The sequence below is a fragment of the Condylura cristata genome, unplaced genomic scaffold (genome assembly GCF_000260355.1).
Source record: "Condylura cristata isolate star-nosed mole 26May11 unplaced genomic scaffold, ConCri1.0 scaffold00006, whole genome shotgun sequence".
Classification (NCBI taxonomy): domain Eukaryota; kingdom Metazoa; phylum Chordata; class Mammalia; order Eulipotyphla; family Talpidae; genus Condylura; species Condylura cristata.
The window spans coordinates 43,857,861-43,878,887 of record NW_004567107.1 but is presented as its reverse complement, the minus strand read 5'-3'; the positions used below and the strand labels follow the sequence as shown (position 1 = coordinate 43,878,887).

General features: G+C 40.1%; 1 protein-coding gene across 1 annotated transcript in view; it reads left to right on the top strand.

The window, feature by feature from the left end:
- The window catches only part of GLDC (glycine dehydrogenase (decarboxylating)), a 68,637-nt gene that overhangs the window by 43,984 nt on the left and 3,626 nt on the right, over positions 1–21,027 (top strand). The window contains exons 16-22 of the mRNA XM_004677653.2: positions 72–147; positions 6,164–6,289; positions 7,626–7,775; positions 8,920–9,032; positions 10,809–10,950; positions 13,682–13,793; positions 20,120–20,215. Of these exons, the coding sequence (XP_004677710.1) occupies positions 72–147; positions 6,164–6,289; positions 7,626–7,775; positions 8,920–9,032; positions 10,809–10,950; positions 13,682–13,793; positions 20,120–20,215 (815 nt within the window). The remainder of the gene's footprint in view (positions 1–71; positions 148–6,163; positions 6,290–7,625; positions 7,776–8,919; positions 9,033–10,808; positions 10,951–13,681; positions 13,794–20,119; positions 20,216–21,027) is intronic.

Here is a 21,027-nt window from a genome sequence, read left to right as displayed (position 1 = left end):
GAAGATTATTGAATGAGTAAATGAAAGCAAAGAACCCCAAAGTCCTGATCCTTCTCATTTTATCTTTGCAGCGGAGCCCAGGGGGAATATGCTGGGCTGGCCACCATCAGAGCATACTTAGATGGGAAAGGAGAGAGACACAGAACAGTAAGTACGGATGGAGGGAGGGGGTTGTCACTCCTCACAAGGTGGCAGTGGGTCCAGCCATAGCCCTTCTGTTCTGTGGGACACTTTCATGAAGCCATCTTGGAAGCAGCTGAGAACCATAGAATCAACCTGTCAATTACAATCCGAGACATCTCACAGCATCATTTTAAGGGAAAACATTAGTAGGTAAAAGGCTTTGCTCAAACATATTGTGTAAAATTCAGCCAGTCTCTCCAGGGAGCAAAGGGAGGAAGGGGCAGGAATGTTGCCATTCTAAGCCTCTCTTCTTGGATCAGTCTTGGCTCTCATCTTGGCCAAATATAGAGACTGAGCTTTAATTCTTTTGTAACTCCTCTTGTGCCTAAGTAAAGTTCTCATCATATGTGCATTCAAAAACATATACTGGTATAGTAGATTTCCCTAAATGTTTGCTAAATAATTGTTGGCTCAACAAGTAAGACATGGAGCATGTTGCCAGTTCTGCTTTATTGTTTGCTTTGCTATGAGAGTTTAGTCTCCAGAGCCCAAACAGTTCCTGGGGACCCTATGGTCTCCTGCAGAAACTAATGGGCTTGATGGGATTCTACTGAATTGTGGCTGAAGGAGATGAATCTACTTGGAGCCCATTTTGGTGATGAGTGCTAATATAAAATGTCCTCTGGGCTATGGAGGTGGAATTCTTATAGGGAGCTAAGAGGAGGAGTTTAGGAGCAGGGCAAAAAACACTGCCTATCCAGGAGAGTTAGAGAAAATGCTGTGAGTGCTTGATGATTGCAAGTGGGCAGGCCTAGTCTTCATCCATTTCTGGTTTTGTTACAAACTTGAAGATTATTTATGGCTAGTTGTCTGGATTTTGCAATGAAGAATTTAAAAATGTTTTCACTTCCCTTTCATAAAAGGAAGGAAAGAAAACATTTTCTCCTTCCTCCCCTGGCTTTTCCATTTTGAAACTACAGGTGTGTTTTCTCAGGCCTTCTTCCTGGTCAGGAATTAATTAGTTTTCAAAGAACTTCGGATAGAATTAATTTTCAAAGAACTTTGGAAAGAAAGGTGTTCATTAATTGAATAAGTTTTGAGTACTAGCCATGTCTAAAGCCATGGGTACCAGCTTAGAGAAAAAATAAGTGATAAATCAGGTAGTTCCTGACTTTCCAACTTTTTTTTTAAACTTGGGTTTTCTCATGTTTTGAATTTTGAGGGTTATTTTGGAACTATAATTGTTTGGACATAAGAATCTCAGTTCTTTTACAGTCAGAAAGGAAATACCAGAGCTCCAGTTGTCTGGTGAAAGGATATCAGATGGCTGACATTAAAATTTCCCCTTTCTAGTTTTCCTTTGTGACTTCTACATCATGAGGCAGCCCCTGAAATGCCTTAGCTTTTAGCCACAAGGTGTCTGGGGATCCTGGAAGGGAGCCAACAGTTTTGTGTGGCATCTCCACTTGCTCTCCTAATCCCATCTCTCACCCCTGCTTTACTAGGAGATTGAGATGCATGGTAATGGTGCTCTGTGGAGGTATGGTAATGAGCTAATGACAAAGGGCTAGTTATATTTCAGATTCTGTCCACTCTGGGATGCTTCCCCCATCATTGTTTCCCATTTCACCAGGCTGACACCTGAAGTATCTGTGAATGTCCAAGAGCTAGGAACCAAGCCAGAGAGATCAATGGGAGAAAAATGGGAGACCTTATACTTAAGCCTATGCAAAGTTATTCTGTGACTCACAATTCTTTTTTGACCCTTTTTCTTCTCTTTGTGTTTTTCCATCCATTTTCTCTCTGTGTCACCTTGTGTACAACATTTCTGCTGTCACCATTACCCACACTACTGTCATTGCTTATACTGTTATCCCTGAAGTGTCTCATGAGAGACTGTTGCTTTCTGTAGGATGGAAAGGTGCTGACCCCTGCATTTTTGGAAGGAAAGGAAGAAGAGCCACCCAGACACTAAACTTGCAGAAATATAGAACTCTTCAGATTGGAAATGTTGGCATCCTTTCCAGATTAAAGATTTTAATTAAAGCCAACTTTTTTTAGTTAGAGGAGAAGAAAATTACTTATTATCCAAATAATCAGGGATGATTTTTCCACATCAGAGATGACTGAGACAGCTGGTCCTGTACAATAGACTCTAATGGAAACCAGTAAAATATGTCTTTCTTTAAAAAAAAAAAGGAGTGTGGAGAAATCATGTGCTGTGGAACTGCCTGGGTTCCTGATATTTCTCTTGTTCAAGCTGTCTTTGGAAGTCATGTTTTGCATTTGCTTTGAGGTTAAACTTCAGAGTTCCTAATGCAATGACCAAAGTTCTTGATTCACCAATTTAATTTTAGAGAATACAAATGTATTCAATAAACATTATTATTAGTAATTGCCATCATGGTCCCAAATAATAACTCAGTTTTCTAGCAAATGTTAATTCAGGTCTCTGATCAGTGACAAGTTTCATATATAAAGGGAAAACACTGACCAAATCCCACCAAAAGTTTACTCCCCCAAATCTCTTGGGAATGTCCTCTTCCAAACTGCTTGAGGCAAAGTAGTGGCCTTTGATGGATGAATTTTTACTAGTGAGAAGAAATTAACTCTCTTATAAGGAAACATTTTTTTTAATCCTTCACTCAGTCAGCTAGTGTCTAAGGATGACCTATGTTGGGTCTTCCAGGTACCTTAGGAAAGAAACACAGAATCTACTTAAATTGGGATAAATTTGCAAAGTGGTTTTTAATCTTGGATCTTCTAATGCATGGAATCTAGTTCCTACTTTGTGTCTTTTAACACCAAGATTTTTAAAGTGGAGGATAATTTGCATCACAAAAAAAGCAATTAAAGTTTCTTAATCCTCATAGAAAACCAGAAATGGCTACTAGCAAGATAGAAACAAATGATAGCAAAATCACTGACACTTTTTCCTTTCCACAACTTCTATCAGATAGTGCCTTAGTTTCCTATGGCTTTAAAAAATATTAATAACAAATTATTACAAACAGTAGCTAAAAACAATACTGTAACAGGGTGGTCCCTAGGAAAAAGGGAAGTTCCAGGTTCCCTGCCCCACCCAGTAGGAGGGTGGAGCTGAGCAGAGAAAAAGGAGAGAAGAGAAGGAAATGAAGCAGGATGGGGAAGGAGGAGGAGACCTGAGGAAGCCACATGGAGCAGCAAGCATGTGATGAAGAAACCAAGCTTGTTTCCTGACATTGGACTGGTTAAGGCAGATGTGGATGAGAGACCTGTAGGGAGGTGACTGTGGCAGTGTTTATATTGATTTTGATTTTGCTCTTTTCCTCCAAGATTTGTCTGGCCATTTCTGACCCTTTTCCATGGGTCCCGGCCAGAAGGCGCTTTAGTCTAGTGGCAGGCTTTCAGGCCTTGCTTTGAAGAAATCCCTTTGGGGTTGACTTTTGCCCACGAGGGGATGGGTAACTTGAGGTGTTTGATTTAGAAGTTATATTCTTTGTGTTCCATATTGTATATTTACTGTATTAAAGTCCCTTTTTATTAAAGTTTTATGTGTTTTTTCTTATTGCGGCGGATGGCAGAACCCACTTGAGAGCAGGCAGGTTTTTGGGGCTTTAGGGGTGTCCCTCTCCCCCTGTTCTCTTAACAGAATTGGGGTGCCCTATAACAATACTACTTTATTTTTATCATTATGGATGCCAGAGGTCTGAAATTTATTTCACTCAAGTTTAGTCAAGTTATTTGCAGAGCTAGTTCTTTCTGGAGGGTCCTTGTATTTAGAGACCTTCTATATTCCTTGGCTCATGGTCCCTTCCTGCTGTCATTACAACCTCTTGATCAGTCATCACAACTCCTAATTCTTCTGCCTCCCTTTCATAAGAACAATCACGAATACATTTACCTAACCAATCAACCAGATTTCAAGATTCTATACCAAGATCATTCATTTCCCTTCTCAAGATCCTGAATTTAATGACATATAACCAGTTTCCTTTTGCCATAAAGGTAATATATTTATAGGTTCTGAATTAGGAAGGATGTGTCTTTTCTTTTTTTAAGATTTATTTATTTATTCTTACAGAACTGGGTACAGGACAGAGGTGCAGGGGTGGTGAGAGGATTCACCAGAGACATAGTGGGGAGCAGAACAGGCAGATCAACGAAGTACACTGTTGAGGGGAGCAGTGGGCTGGCTAGGAGAGGTCTGCCACTCCATGTGGTCACCTCCGGGGCAGGTGGGAATCGAACTCATGCGGAAGTGGCTAAAGCTTCTTTGTGCTGTGCTTTAACCCACTGCACCACCAGGGAGGGCCAGAAAGAGTGTGTCTTTTAAGGACTCATTGTTCAGCATGTCACACCATGGTTGACATTTTTAGCTTGGATGTTTTTATTTTAACTGAACTTCTCTAGTATGAATGCTTAATTTAGGTCTTTAACAAAGATTTTACATTCATTTTTAATATTTGCTTTTCTCTTCTTTGATTCATTTTCTGCCCAGAGGGAATTATTTTATTCAAAACCCTTTTGTGGAATAAAAATACCTTGTGAGAAAAGACTTGTGATTCCAGCTCTGATCCTGAAAAATGAAAAGAAAAAATTTAAGTACAAAAGGGAAGCATTAAACAAGAAAAAGGATTTGAGGACAGCACAGGATAGGCTGCATGAGATTGGCAGCCATTTCAATAAGACACAAACCTTCCACCTCAGAAGAATAATGCAGTATTTCCATGTTTGCCTCTGGTTACAATTCTTTTTCTGTAGACATGCATTTTTTCTTAAGTGGACAACATTGGAAACTATTATAAGCTTAGTTCTTTTTTTCCTTCTAAAGCCCATATTTTACAATAATCATCCATTTTTCTTCAAGAGGTTGTATTATAGGTTCTGGGATTTTAAAAAAAATTATTATTTCCAGGGTGATCGCTGCTTCACTTTGTGGCTTTCTGTTGTGACAACACTCAGGCTCTTGTCAGTGGCACTGAAAAGCATGTGTTCACATCTGTTTTCATGATTGTGGGAAGAAATGAAGATGATTCAAATCTGAAAATTCTAACTTTGGATTCAGCATGTACCCTACCCCAAAATTTAACATAACCTTTAAGCTCTAGATTAGGCCCTCTTTTTTTTTTTTAAGATTTTATTTATTTGTGCATACAGAACTGGGGTACAGGCCAGAGGTGCAGGGGCGGTGAGAGGCTTCACCAGAGACAGAGTGGGAAGCAGAACAGGCAGATCAACTAAGTACACTGCTGAAGGGAGCAGTGGGCGGGTCAGGAGGGGTCTGCGGCGCCATGTGGTCACCTCCAGGGCAGGCAGGGATTGAACTCATGCGAAAGTGGCTTAAGCTTCTTAGTGCTGTGTTTTAACCTGCTGCGCCACCAGGGAGGGCCAGGCTCTGACTCTTAAGACATTTTTTCTGGTATCTTCAATTTAGGCTTCACCTCTAATGCTGATTGCTACAGCACTTGCAGGCTCTAGACAGCCACAGGTAGAGAAGCCAGAGTTATCAGTGAGTGTACTACGTGATCAGATTTTGTGCTTAGTTTATGATTCTCCTGGTAACTAACAAGTCATTACACAGAATAAGCAACCAATAAATGATGACTTAATTGGTGTATGTCTGATAGGATCTTTCTTGGATCTCAGCTGAGTCAACCAAAAAAACTATAAATTGGGCATTTGAATCCTAGAGTTTAACTTCCAACCTCATATTCTTATAAGGTGCTTTCCACATGTTATAACTGAGACAGGGTAAAATAAGCACAGACTGACTTTTTGTATATTTGGCATAAGGGAGGAGAATATTCATATTTGATAGTCTTCAGGGAATAGCATTTGATCATTCAAATGGAAACTCCTGTTTTGTGCATTGTTTTTTAATACAGTAATAAATTGGAATAGATTCTAAGACAATAGTGGTCAGTTTAAATAAAATGTGTGGCGCCTTTTTAATTTGTGCTCCAAGCGTGTTGTAGAACATTTCTGGCATCATGAATAGCCTAGTGATTTTTTTTTTAATCCGCCTTCTTTCATTGCCTCATTTCATTGCATTTCTAAGGTTTGCCTCATTCCGAAATCAGCACATGGGACCAATCCCGCAAGTGCCCACATGGCAGGCATGAAAATTCAGCCCGTCGAGGTGGATAAATACGGGAGTATTGATGCAGCTCACCTCAAGGCCATGGTAACTGTCCTGCACTCAGCAGATGGGAAAGGTCTGGATTGGAAAGAGATGGTGGGGATCAGGGACTGGATGGTTTAGATAACCACTGTTCTCTTTGCATTCTGTTGAAAAGACTGCAATTTGTCCTCTGAACAGGATTGTAGAATATGGCGTAAAATAAGAAACCACAGCCATGTTGATAAGAAAATTAAAGCAACAGTGACATTTTTAGTTTAGAACAATCCTGACCATAGTCTATTTCACTTTTCCCTTCACCAACAGGGAGAAGGTCCTTTAAATTGAAACTCCATCCTCTAATCTGTGCAAGTGTAAAAAACATGCACAGAATGAATTATTCATAGTGGTGGTAAGGGTATTCCTTATAGTACCTTCCTTCCTCTTTCTGCCCAACCTTCTCCCATTAATAATCAAGCTGGCAACCACAGTTCTTCTCAATCCTTGTGTTGGGAATTAAAATATAAATATAGATTTTGCAAATGCCTGTGACTTTCCCAACCATTACCTACTGAATTTCAGGCAGCTTCCTCCCTCCTTCCTGCATACCAACCCCCACTCCTAACCTCCCAACCTCCAGGAAGAGGTTGCTTAGCAACCGTATCTGCTTTCCGCTGGTGGACTGGAGGCTGCATCTTAAGCGGGAAGGAAATCAGTTGAATAGCAATGTGATTTTGCTGGGGTTATTAGGCACTGAAACAGAAGTTCATATTATTTCCTTCAGATGGAGGCTGAAAAATACACAATGCTGCTCATCTTTTCCATTCACCTCCACCTTTCCATTGCTCCACAAAGTTTTTACTAACAAATATTTGGAGCCAGATTAGAAGTTGTAATAGCAGTTGTTGGATATAAGATAGAACTTTTTTCCTTCTTTTTTTCCATTTCCACATGATTTGCTGGCCAAAATCCAAGAAACATGTCTTTTATATAAGCTGGCTTTCTGTCAAAAGGAAATATGAGATTTTTTTCATCAGGGTAGGCACACTCCGTATGGGAATTCTAATTTCAGTGGAATGGGAGGGAAAGGGCATAAGGGTGCATGAACAGAGAGAGAGATGAACTGTGCAAATAGACATGTCAGGAAATAAAAAGATGTGAAATAATTTTTGAGACAACTTAAACCAAAAGGAAAACCACATTAGAGAATTGAGCCCAAAATATCTCCTGAGTAGTCTTTTTGCTCCTGACCAGAGCCTTAGCTTGAAGAGATCTCATTGTTGTCCTGGTACTTTGAAAAGTCAAGACTTTATTGTTTGTTAATCCTTTAACATAACAAGCAATCATCTGCCAGTAAAGAAACATTTCTTCCTTTGTCTCCCACTGCCTTTTTATCCCACAGGTGGATAAACACAAAGAGAACCTCGCGGCAATCATGATTACGTATCCATCCACCAATGGAGTATTTGAGGAGAACATCAGCGAAGTGTGTGACCTGATCCACCAACACGGAGGACAGGTTTACCTAGATGGGGCAAATATGAATGCCCAGGTGGGCTTCTTTTCTTCTCTCACTTCTTGACAATTGTCTGAATTGTGAATTCTTTTCTGAATTCAGAAGGGACTGATTTTCTTTTAACTGAACTTCAGAGAAAGTACTTCCAATTTCATTGTAATGTTACATCCTAGAGAACATGGGAGATACTGGGGAGGAGATAAAAGTGTGAAGCTGGAGACAGGAATTGACAGGCAATGAGATCTCTCTGGGGGTGCTAAGGCAAGGTCATCTGACTCCATTCCTAAGGGAAATTAGACCCACATTTTGGTCATTGGTATATATTGATTTACTATGGCTTTGCACAAAGTCATTAACTTGGCTTAGGCTTCCAAGTGTGAAACAGCTGAATAGTCTATCCCTGAAGTACGATCCCCATGTCAGTTTTGAGAAAACGGAGTCTGTGATGTGTGCTTCTGAGGAAATGCTGTGGGGAACCATTGGAGGAAAGGACTATCTTCAATTGAGAGTTTTTTCTACTCATTGATTTATTTTTTTACCATTTCAGACTCACTTTGCTTCTGTCCTTTTGTAAATGTAGTCCTGGGGTTCTCTGTCGCTTCAGTATCACAAATTCTTTATCTTTGGCCACATTCAGAATTAGTTTGAATGCTGAAGTGGCAGAAAAGCTTTTGAAAGCTGTGGTTGGTTTCAGAATGGTCTCAAGACAACTATCAACCTCTTTTCTTCTCTCCCCGCTCAGCATCCTCTATGGTATTCTCCACCCCCTTACAGCATTATGTCTTGAGAAACCTGTGGGTTAAGTGTTTTACACCTAAGACTGGCTTCAGGGAAAGAGAAAAATGCTGGGTTGAAACTTCCTATTTTTATAAGGTATTTACTCTCTTCCCTCAGGGGGATGGTAGTTAGGAATGGACAGAATATTTAAACTTTTATTTTAAAATTTAAGTTAAACTAAATGGTCCATTGATGTTTCTATAGAAACCACAAGCCACACAGCCTATGGGATGCCAGGGTTGTTTTTTTTTTCCTGCAGAACTCAGTCAATATTGAGAACATTTCTATGAACACTCTGTCTACTTTTCCTGTGAGAGGAGAGGCCACAGAGGCCAGCTTATCTGCCTCTTTGAAGCACCTGCTCATGCACTTGACTTTTGCTTTGGTTCTTTATCTGTGGCAGGTGGGACTTTGTCGTCCTGGAGACTTTGGGTCCGATGTCTCACACCTAAATCTTCACAAGACCTTCTGCATTCCCCATGGAGGAGGAGGCCCTGGCATGGGGCCCATTGGAGTGTGAGTTCGTGATTCTGGCTTTAGGATGACTTTGGGGCTGAGAATGAAAGATTGCCCCAAACTTGCTATTCTTCCAGTCAAAGGCCTTCTAGTATCAAGTTTACCTTTATATGGAACATGCCCATAGGGGCTGTGTATGGAGCATAGAAAGGTATACTTTCTATGCTTTTTAGGGTATACCAAAGAGGAGTATACATAGATTTTTTTTTAAAGTTCAGTGCTGGGCCACACTAAGCTCTGCCATGCAAAGATAGCAGGTTTATTAACAAAATAATGTGAATAGGGAACTTCCCAGTGAACAAGGAACTTTACTGGAACATTATGGATCAGAAATAGAGTATTACCACTTGAGGAGGAGACTCTGCCTCTAACTTAGACATTTTTTTTAAGATTTATTTATTTATGCATACAGAACTGGGGTACAGGCCAGAGGTACAGGAGTGGTGAGAGGTTTCACCAGAGACAGAACGGGGAGCAAAACAGGCAGATCAACAAAGTACACTGCTGAGGGGAGCAGCAGGCAGGTCAGGAGAGGTCTGCCACACCATGTGGGTCACCTCCAGGACAGGCTGGGATCGAACTCATGCTGAAGTTTCTTTAGCTTCTTAGTGCTGTGCTTTAACCTGCTGCACCACCAGGGAGGGCCTCTAACTTAGACTTTCAAGCAGCTTTTCAAGCAGCTTTAAAATCAGTTACAGTTATATTGAAAGTGGATTATCTAACAACAGCAACAAAAATAACTCATAGTAGAAAAGTATTTGCCAGGTTCCAGGGACTAAGCGGTTGGTAGGGAGAAGTAGGCAGAGGATCTAGTGTATAACATGACGACTATAACTTTGATAACATTCATATAATATTGATAACAATATATTATCAATATAGTATATTGGTAATGCTGTCTTATAAATTGAAATTTGTTAAGAGTAGAACTTAATGTTCTCACCTGCCCCCAAATAAAAGTGAATTGGATCTAAGATGCTGAACATTTTTCAGCCTGAATTCTTATTATATCTGAAATAGTAAGAAGGAAACAAACCTTATGACGAGAAGTCAGAATAAAATTGAAAGAACATTTAGCAGTTGAAAACTTTTTATACTGTGGAATTAATTTAATTATCTTGTGAAAATGGTGTTGGGCAGCCATTTTCTGAGCTTCTTCAGTCTCCTAAGAACATGCCAGCATGATCAATCTTCAGGACTGCTGAGCTTCACCCCCTTGCTTTATTCTGGGTTTTTTTTTTTGCTTTTTTCTTGTTTATTTTTTACTATTATTGAAGTAAATGGAGTCACCTCAGTGCTTCAACTGTGGGGGATGGCTGAATGACTTTTATTTTCCTTTGCTGGCTGGGATGGGCAGCCCCATCATGGGGTTTCTTCTTACATTCACATGCTGTCCCTTAGACTCTTAGATACTTGGTATAGTGTGAGGTGAGGCTGGGGAGGTGAGGGTATAGAGTGTATGTCCTCACATCTTGGAGAATCCTTGGTTTTACGAACCAGTTATTCTCCGAATCCTCCTCTGCTGTTCTTGGTGCTCCACTGGGTCACTGCTGGCTGGTGATCCTTGCTTCCTGGGAAGGGGGAAGAGGCTGGAAGGAGCACTTCCTGAACATCTGCCTCTTAGCAGGTGTCTGCCCTCCTTGGTGCACAGCCCTTCCATTGTCAGAGTTCCCCTGCTAGGAATGGAGCTTCCTGACAGGGACGGGAACTTGCCTGTTTGGTTGGAATAGCTCTTTTTACATCTTCTGAACTTGCACTGTTAAAAAAAAAATACAGGAAGAAGCATCTTGTACCTTTTCTGCCTGATCATCCCGTCATTTCAGTAAAGCCAAGTGAGGATGTTTGGCCTGTAGGGACTGTCAGTGCTGCTCCATGGGGCTCCAGTTGCATCTTGCCCATTTCATGGGCTTATATTAAGGTGAGGCCTGTAGAAGTGTGGTAAGTATATATGTATGTAGGGGTTGTTGGGTTGGGGGGTGCAGGGAGATGGTGGTACATGGCAGGTGCGGGAAAGGATCTAATGTGTCAGTGAGGAACTGAGACTGCAGATTTCTTTCTTGACTTCAAGGTAAAGACATCCATGATCTGAGATGTGACTCAGTTAAGACAGCTAATGATTTGGTTGGCAGAAATCTTCTGATAGGGATCAGCTAAAATTCACGTAATGCCTGTGTCACCGCTGTTTCTTTTTTCGTCTCTGTGAGCTTAACATCAGAGAAATTGACATACCAGATATGTTTTTCCAGACAAAGTTCCATGAGTCATGTGGATTTTTTAGCCACATCATTTGGTTTCCTGCAAGAGTTATAAGGCCTCTTGCAGATGAAAAATGGTGCACATAGTAGTTATTGCACTTGGTTGAGATTCTGGGTTGTTTTAGGAGCACCTTTCACTTCCCTTTATGTTTCTTGGGAACCTGGGAATTAAGTGAAAAGTAGGGGAAATTAAGTTCTTGGCTCTGTAGATCATCTGGACTTGTGTTTCTCAGATATAATTAGGCTTTGTAAGAGAACAGGCCTCCTTGCTTTGTCTTTCTTCAAGACAACACTGGGGCCAGAGTTTATTTTATACAACTCCTGTTCAAACTGGCCTGCCCACCTCCTGGGCTGACAAGACTGTACTCTGGATAGGAATACTTCTTCCTCTCAGTAATTAGAGCAGCCTTCACAAGCCAGCTTTCCTCATTATAGGAGGTGGCTTCTGGTGAAACAACCTCAAAACTCAGCTTTACAGATCGTGCTGGAGGACTCTGTGGAGCTGGGTGTTATTCTCCAATGGTGTGGCATTTATAGTCTTTTTCTGGGAAACTGAAACAGTAATTCTGTACCTTGGACACAAAAACCAGCTTTTTAAAATGATTCTCAAATTATTTCCCAAATAACAACAACAAAAATAATCATAATAAGTAAGGTCTGTTTCTTTGCAAACCAAATTTAATTTCTCGCTTCCTTGGGTCTTCTAGATCTCATAAACTTAGGTTATGGGACTTATTTGGGTTGGAGATGATTTCCTGTCCATAGAAAATAAATGCATCCAAAGCAGTTTTGGTGTTTGCCAGAAATGCAGACACAGCCCCTCCATTTAAAAATGAAATAAGTGGTAGTGAGTGTACAAATGACACCTAACAGGTGTTATACCTAACAATGTAAATCCATATTAGTTCAACTTAAACAATAATAAGGAAGGATTTAAATTTTTTATTTTATTTATTTTTTTGCTTAGAAGACCAGGAGTGTAGGCCAGAGGTACTGGGAGAGGATTCACCTGAGACAGAGTGAGGAGCAGAGCAGGCGGATTGACTGAAATCCACTGCTGAGGGAGCAGTGGGTGAGACAGGAGAGCTCTGCTTTGCCATGTGGGTCAGCTCCACAGCCAGGGATCCCAGGAGCTCAGGTCTTAAAGGTGATAGTACTGAGACTTCACCCCTACGCCACCAGGGAGGCCAAAGTAGGATCCAAGTCGCATTTCATCTTGGACAAGTCCAAGGCCCCAAAAGGACTGCTAGATTCTCTCTGAGGGCACCAGAGCTCTTCCGGCTTTACCACAAGGTCTCATTAGCTTCACAGCATCAGCAGAGGCCTAAATTCTAACTCTTAATCTGACAAACCTTCGACGAGCCTGGCTAAATGTGTCTTCTTCTTACTGATATTTTCTTATTCTTTATACCAGTTCTGTACATAATATATATCAAGCCTCCATGGTATATTAAGTATTTGTGGGAAGCAAGTGGCAATATCATTGGTACAATCTTGATTTTATGTTCTTGCTTGGTGATGCCACTCACCTATATAATCACAGGGATTTATTTACCCCTATAAATGGATGATTGAACTTGGCAGTTGTTAAACATATATAGTCTTGATAATGATGAAACTTACAAAATTGATCCAGTGGGGGATTGAATGAACAGATGAATGAACACAAACTCTCCATAATGCATGTACCCTAAGAATGGTCCTTTTTCCTCCTTAGATAGTTGGCAGTAAGTTTTGCCTTGGTCTAGGTGTGTTAATACATAAAAAAAAAAAAAAAAAAATAAAAATCAGTGGTAATCCATGGAGTTGGCTAAGTGTCAACTAGAGTCTCTCTTGCATAGATCGGAAGAGCACACGTCTGAACTCCAGTCACTGCTCGACATCTCGTATGCCGTCTTCTGCAAAAAAAAAAAAAAAAAAAGGTAAGACTGGGGCCCTCCCTGGTGGCACAAGGAGTTAAAGCTCAATATTATGAAGCTATCTGCAGCCACTGTAGCACAAGCTTGATCCCCAAACAGGAAGTGACCCACATAGCACAGCAGATCTCTCTTGTCCCCTGAGCAGTGCGTTTCAGTCAATCTACCTGTTCTGTTCCCCACTCTATCTCTAATGAGGTATGTCACCCATTCACTCACCCCCGCACTTCTGGCCTATACCCCAGCTTATATAAATAAACAAAATAAATCTTAAAAAAAATAAGTAAGAGTAGTGTTCAGAGGAGAAAACCAAAAATCATTTCAGAGCATTGATAGATATCCTTATTAGGATTTTTTACCGTCTGTAATCCAAAGTATGAATTTTCTTTGGAGGTGGGATTTATCGGGTATATCTTTGGTTATGGGGTACTGGGTTTACCTGTTTCATGGTTGATGACTCTTTTTCCCTTTGTTGCAGATGATGGGAGGCAAAGGCCTTAAGCAGGCCACAGAAGTCGCCATATTAAATGCAAACTACATGGCCAAGCGATTAGAAAAGCACTACCGAGTCCTTTTCAGGGGTGCAAGAGGCAAGTAGCAATCCTAGTCTCCATCAAATTGTTTTTTCTTGACCCAAGAGAGTTTGATCTGGTAATTGTGGTTTTCTGAAGAGGGCAGCCAGCTTTTGTTTTTCAGCATTTAGCAATAAAAACATAGAACAATGGAAATGCTTAAATTTAGTTTCAGGGTGTCATGTATTTTAGGCACTTAATTTACACAGCCCAGGTCAACAGGAGCCCACACCACTGAGACAACACATACAACTAGCTACCTCACAAAATGCTATGGGAATGTTCCATGAATAATTTAGAGTGGGCAAGGAAGGATGGAATAGTTAGGAAATAGCACAGGAGATGAGTCTAGAAAGAATAATAGCAGAACCCCACAGTAAATAGTTTATGGAGTTATGTGGGTGGCTAGAGTGTGTTGGGTTGAAGAGGTGAGAAGAGGGAGCACATGAGGCTTTAGAGGTAGCTTGGGACTGTGAGGGCCTTGAATGATTGTGGAGTGGGTTGTAGAAGAAGGGAGAGATGGGATGGGAGATGGGATTCTGTGTGCAATGTAGCTTTAAAGCCCTGGAAACATTCGTCACAGTGTCTCTCCCTAAAACTCCCCTTCCCACTGCTTCTGCTTTGACCCCACCTGCTCCCTGAAACCTCTTTTTCCCAGTGAAGAGAACTGTTCCCTCATTTCTACTTCCTCCACACTTAATGATTCCCATGTGGATTATTGTTTTCCTCTGTCCATCAGACTTTGAACTTGTCAGAGCAGAGACTGTATCTACTTTAGTTCTCAAGCTCCCATACCTGGCATCATGCCAGGCACAACACACCTGGCCAACTAGACCTGTGTGGCGTTATATAACAAGGAGAGACACTGAAGAGCAAATGGCTGATTTTATGATATGACCCTTAGAAAGAATCTTTGCTTTTAACAATTATGAAGTCTTTGAAAGCACAGGTAAATGCTGAGGCAGATTCCAGATGAAAATGGGTTGAGAAAGGGCCTGAGTTTGGGGAGGAAAAGAAGCATCATTGTTTGAGAAATTTTGGTAGTTAGGGGAGCAAAAGTTGCTTCTTAGGTCGTAGTTTTGTTTTGGTTTGTTGTTAAATAAGAAAACAACATGATTTTAAACAGCCAGGGGAATGGTGAAAGGGGGGTATGTAGAATAAAGGTATAATCAAGGGAATAATAGATAGGGGAGAAAATGAGATGATGGGAGGTGGGCACGAAACCTGAAAGCAGGGACAGATGGGTATTTGGAGCTGGGAGCAGAAAGACAGCATCATCCAGCATGCGTGGACTGCAAGCGTCACAGTGTAGGACTCAATTTGCTTTTTGGTTTCTCTGACCGAGGCAGCATGTACGTCTACAGCTGTGATCTTTAATTTAAAGATTGGTTTCACTCATAAATAAATTTCCAAAGGGATGATACTAGAATTTGGGAACAGAAAAGAAAGGGATAGCCAGAAACTGGCTAGGTATGCTTCTTAAGGAATAGGAAAGGAAGTTGAGGACAATATGTCTCAAAGTAACACAATAAAATGCTTCTAAAGTGGGTATTAAAGAAGCTACAAGCACTACTAATTAATTCAAATATCGCTTCTATGCTATGAAATATATCCTGCTTATATGTTGTCCATAGGAATTAGCCTAAGTATTTGTTCTGTCTGATTACATGTATACATACTCAACATGGAAATTTTTGGGAAAAAATTATGCGAAAGCAATTTTAAATGTCCCATGACTCTAGCAACCAGACATAATCACTATAAATATTGTACTGTATTCCTCTCCTCTTACTTTTAGACAATTGAGATCATATTGCAACAGTTTCTATCTTATTTTTTAACTTAAATATTTTGTGAGCATTTATTTTTCCCACATCATTTAGTGTTCTTTACAGGTGACTATCCAATTTGTTGTGTAGATGTTCCATGTTTTAAGCAATTCTACTGTTTTCCCCCTTCATTTGTTTGCATTTATAACAAAACTGCTGTAGTATTCTGTAGTTGCATAAAAAAATAAATCTCTTGATTATTTCCATAGGTTAGCGTTGTTAAACAGAAATGATCTCCCAGTGTATAAATAAAGTTAAGCTCTTGATACATATGACCTAGTTTTCTCCCAGAAACTTCATACAAATTTCTTTCACACTAACAGCATATGAATAACAGCATATGAATATGACAGAGCTTGGCGATCCCTGAGTATGAGGCTGGGGTGAAAAAACCCACAAGCCACTAACAAAATACCTTTGCCAATTTGCTGGTTGGAAAATCATCTTCTGCTTTAATTTACAAGATTTTTTCTTTATGATTAACTTTATCTAACTGGCTATTCACATGGAATTCACATACCATTCAAATTACCCACTGAAAATGCACACTACAGTGATTTTTATTATTTTTAGTATGTTCACAGAGATATGTGATACAAAGTTAAAGCAAGAATGGATATGACCTGGTCTATGTGGGGCTGGGAGAGAGAACAGTGAGTGGCACATGCATTTGTGGGCGCCTACTATGTGTTAACATTGTGACTGCTTTAGGCAGAAACTGTCCCAGTCCTTGAGAATTTGTAACACAAAGATGAATGAGATTTCCATTGGTTTTGACATTTTACTCCAGAATTAAATAACGAATAGTATTTCTCATCCCAAGCAGAACTAGATTGGTGATTTCAGATTTTATTAACCAATCCTAATTTTCATGAAACCATACATTGTCTCATGTTTGGTCTGGTAAATACATTCATTATACAGTTTAAGTCTCTGATTTTTGGAGCCTAAAAAAGAATCATCACCATCTCTCCTGAGGGCCTCAAAATAAAATGCTCTTATAAATACTCTGTATTTCAAAATGTCTAATGGCAATATTAGAAGACTGTTAATCATATTTACTTACTCTAAGACTTTGGAATTAAGCATGACTGTGAGGCAATAATTTTAATGAACTCCAGGCTTGCCTTTATGAACCATTTTTTGGGAAAGATTTGAAAATGCCAGGAAATCACTTGAGGCTCATGGTTTTTTGAAGTGAGAAAGATGGGCAACTGGTGTAGGGGAACAGCCTTATTGTTCGTTTTGCTGGGATGCAGAAGGAAAAAGGTACCTCAGGTAGGAGGACACATTTTAAAGGCAGGAATTTAAGAAGTCACAGGTGTCTACTCTTCTGGAAAGTTAATTATGCCCACTGCTCTATATAAAGGAAGTTCCCATCAGTGAAGTTTGACTTGTGTTTAATTTCATAAATGCCTACTCCTTTTTGACTTGGACAAGCCCAACTCGGCCTGGAAATTCCTGTTCCTAAAGAAGTTTCCCATGGACAGACATGTGCCACGGGTTAGGACCTCACATCCAAGCCTTCACTGAGGTGACTCTCCTGAGACCAGGTCTGCAGCCTCATTCCCAGAGAAACAGGAATTTTGTCTCTGTTGGTCATGGTTCCAGGATTGTGGCTGAACAGTTTGTCCATCCAAGCTTTGCAGAGAAATTAGATAGCAAATTCCACCTTTTTTTTAATTTGTAGTTATTTCAAGGGTGTGGGACAAATAAGCTCAGGTGCCTATCCTCCAGGAGGGTTTTAAGAAGTCCTATTTTTCTGTTGCACTTTCCCAGGTCATCTTCAGGCCCAGAAGATAAGCAACATGTGAGGGATTGGGAAGGAGCACGCTCTAAGTTTAAAGCCAAGGCAGTTATACTTTGTTTTTTATTATTCCACTTTCTTCCTCTCCTAGCTCCTTTGTCTTGGTATCTTTTCAGACTGTCAGCTATAGACATGCTTAGGCCTCTTGGAATCAACTAATCAGTGAAAAGCAGAACTGGCATTGATCATTTCATACCCTTTCTGGTCACACTACCCTGACTCACTGTATGCCATAGAAAGTTTGTGTACCTTTTCTTAAAAATTGTAAACAGGTGGTGGGAAGCCCACAAGGATTACAACTGAGATGGAGAAAGGCACAGAATGATGTAAAAATAAACTGTTACATTATTAAAAAATTAAAAAAATAAATGAATAACTGTTAAAAAAAAATTGTAAACAAAGATGAACATTTTGGCATCTGGCCTCCAACAGCCACCAAGTTATAACTCCTTTTAGGGCTCAAGTATTGAAAGAGAGTAAAAGAGTGAGAGGAGAAAGAGGGCTGGGGGAGAGAAACACACAGAGAGAGAAATGCTAAAATTCTACACTCCATTTCATATAGTTTTCTTTTGAACACATTAGAATATGAATTTAGAAAATTACATCTGAACTTCATATTGAAAATGGAGCTCTTTTCAAACTGCTAAGACATGTTGGGTGCCGCTGCAGATGAAGCCATGTTAGCTCTGAGTTTGGCTCATCCTCCAACTCTTACTGAACTTTTGTATGCAGACTGTTGTGGGGCCTCTTCTCCACCATAGAGTGCCCCCCATCTCTCCACTCCCATCTGCTGAGTGTTTTCAGAGCAGTGAGCTTCATTAACCTTCTTTGTGTTATCACAGTGCTGGTGTGGGGGTGGTGCTGCCAGAGACTCTGAGAAGAAAGGTCAAAGGTTAAGGCTGGCCTCCCAAAGTGGGGTAGCATACTAGAGCATTTAGGATTCCTGGACTTAATTGCTAATGACTGCCATAACCTCGTGATTAGTTCCCCTAACGGTTCCAAATGGTCATTCTGTTTAGGTATTTTTTTCCCCCTGAGTTTACCTACTTAACATAACTTTCTATTTCTGAAGTCACACTCCTTATAATCTTTTTCTGATGTTATTGTTATAAAGCATGTTTTTAAAATGAGGTGACAACATACTTAACGTTTCAGGCTCTCATCTTTAATTTTCAGACAAAATAAATCCTTTCATATGAATTCATTACGTAAGAAGCAGAGCAGCAGCCTCTCTGTTGGTGCAGGGGTTCAAATCTCAAGACTATCAAGCTAACACCAGCCACCGCAGCCTCATTTATTACCCTGCCAGGGAGCAGCAGACCTTTCCTGTCTTGTCTACTGCTCCTCTCAGCAGTGTATTTCAGAAGATCCTTCTGATCTGTTCCCCACTATGTCTCTGGTGAATCCTCTCAAACCCTGGTCTAAACCCCAGTTCTTGTATGCAAAAATAAATGAAATAAATAAATCTTTTTTTTTTTTTTTTTTTTAAGAAGCAGAACAGAGTATCCCTAAGGGCTGTCAATGACAAGCTGTTCTTCACAGGCTTGAGGAGAGTTGCGTTTGTTCTGTGTATTTCTATTTTTTAAAAAAAAGATTTATTTATTTATGCATACAGAGCTGGGGTGCACGCCAGGGGTGCAGGGGCAGTGAGAGGATTCATCAGAGACAGAGTGGGGACCAGAACAGGTAGATTTATGAGTACACTGCTTAGGGGAGCATCAGCGGTCCAGGAGAGGTCTGCTGTGGATCACCTCCAGGGTGGGGATCGAATTCATGCTGAAGTGGCTTTAGCTTCTCAGTGCTGTGCTTTAACCCGCTGCGCCACCAGGGAAAGCCCTGTTCTGTGTATTTCTAAGTAGATTGTTTGCTAACAGTCAGGAAAGTGGGTTAAGGGGCTGTTACTGTCTCAGTGGATAACTTCCTAGGAAGGAATCTCATCATTTATATGGGCCGTAGAAGTTGGGTTGCCAAATTCTATTCATCAAAGTGCTAGCTTATTTGTTGGTGTTTTTAATGGATGGATGGACAACAGCTTGTGCTATAGAGGGTAGCCTGAGCCTAGAGAGAATCAGTTTGCAAAACAGAACAAAGTGTACTGACCCCTTACAGAGACTCTGGCCTTGTCAACCCTTTACCACTTGTGACATAGTTTTACAGCTCCTATTTCTAATTCTCACTCTGTCTGATACCAAAACCTCCAAACCCTTTTGAAGAATCACATAAAACTCTCTTCTGGGTATATGTTCAGTATATGTTTATGTGTACACAGAATGAATAGTTATTTGTTGTGGGTCTGAAAGGATATCTATATATATTTAGCCTTAGAAATATTTTCTGTGGAAAGATCATGCCTATGGTGACAGGTTTAACTGTTGCAAGTAGAATTTTGGTCTTAGGAGTAGAAGTAATCTCATTCGCAGAAACTCTGTGGAATACTGTTTTGGCACAGTATTCCACCTTCCACCAGCCTCCTGAATCATGGGTGAGTTGTGCACTACACTACGGATTGAACAATTGACTAGACATGTTAAAAGTTTCATTTTAAGTAAGAACAGATGAAGTCTTTACTGCCAACTATACACTTACCAAGTACTCATGGTTTCTCAACCTTCATTGGTAGGCATTTAAAAGCTGATTTACTCACTAATTTTCATGGGTAAAACAAAAGGCTGAGGCTAATCTTGGGCTGAAATAATTTTCCCAAATAGGTTATGTGGCCCATGAATTTATTTTGGACACAAGACCCTTCAAAAAGTCTGCAAATATTGAGGCTGTGGATGTGGCCAAGAGGCTTCAGGATTATGGTGAGTAGCCTGGTGGGAGTGAACCTGTGGCTGCCCATGCTGGCTGTGAACCACCTTGAGGTACAAACTGAATGTACAGGCACCGTAGTAAAAATAATCCGTAGGTTGAATGGGGAGCTAGGTAGCCTTCAAAGTAATAGAGGAAAGAAAACTTTTCTTTATATAACTGTATTAAATCATGTATCTTGAATCCTCCAAAAATGTCCAAGCAAATAAGTTGTTTAAGTTAAAATAAAAATTCCAAAGAGAATGATTTCTACCCTTAGTCCATGTTTCTGGTAAATTCAGTCTCCTATCCCACTCCTGGCAAATGGAGAAGAACGTGACGAGGTAAGCTGGTGTAAGGGTAAGGGAAGTATTGTGAGTAAACTGTGGAAGTATTAGAAATGAATTACATTTGAGTTTTATAACAACTGACTTCATGGAATTGCTGTTTAAGTGGCTTCTAGAGATGAAGAAATAGCTGTTGTTTTCACTGAAATTATGAAATCCTGGAAGGATTTGGAAAGACCCGTCCCTTTATCTTTGTGTTGGTGGATGTTAATTAAACATAGACTTTACTAAAATACATTTTATTATTGATATTATAATCAGATCAAAGACCCTTCAATTCTCAGAAAGGCAAAGCTGGGAAGAACTGTACCTTTCATTGGCTGTGGAGGCCTATTTGAATTTTAATGCTTTGAATAAGTTCTTTCAATAAGAAAATTGGAAACCTTAATTATTTAACAGTATTACTAGTGTATCTTAATAGGAGTCATTTATTTGTGACTTATTCTTCTCTTGAATGCTCATTGCAAGTAAAGTATTAT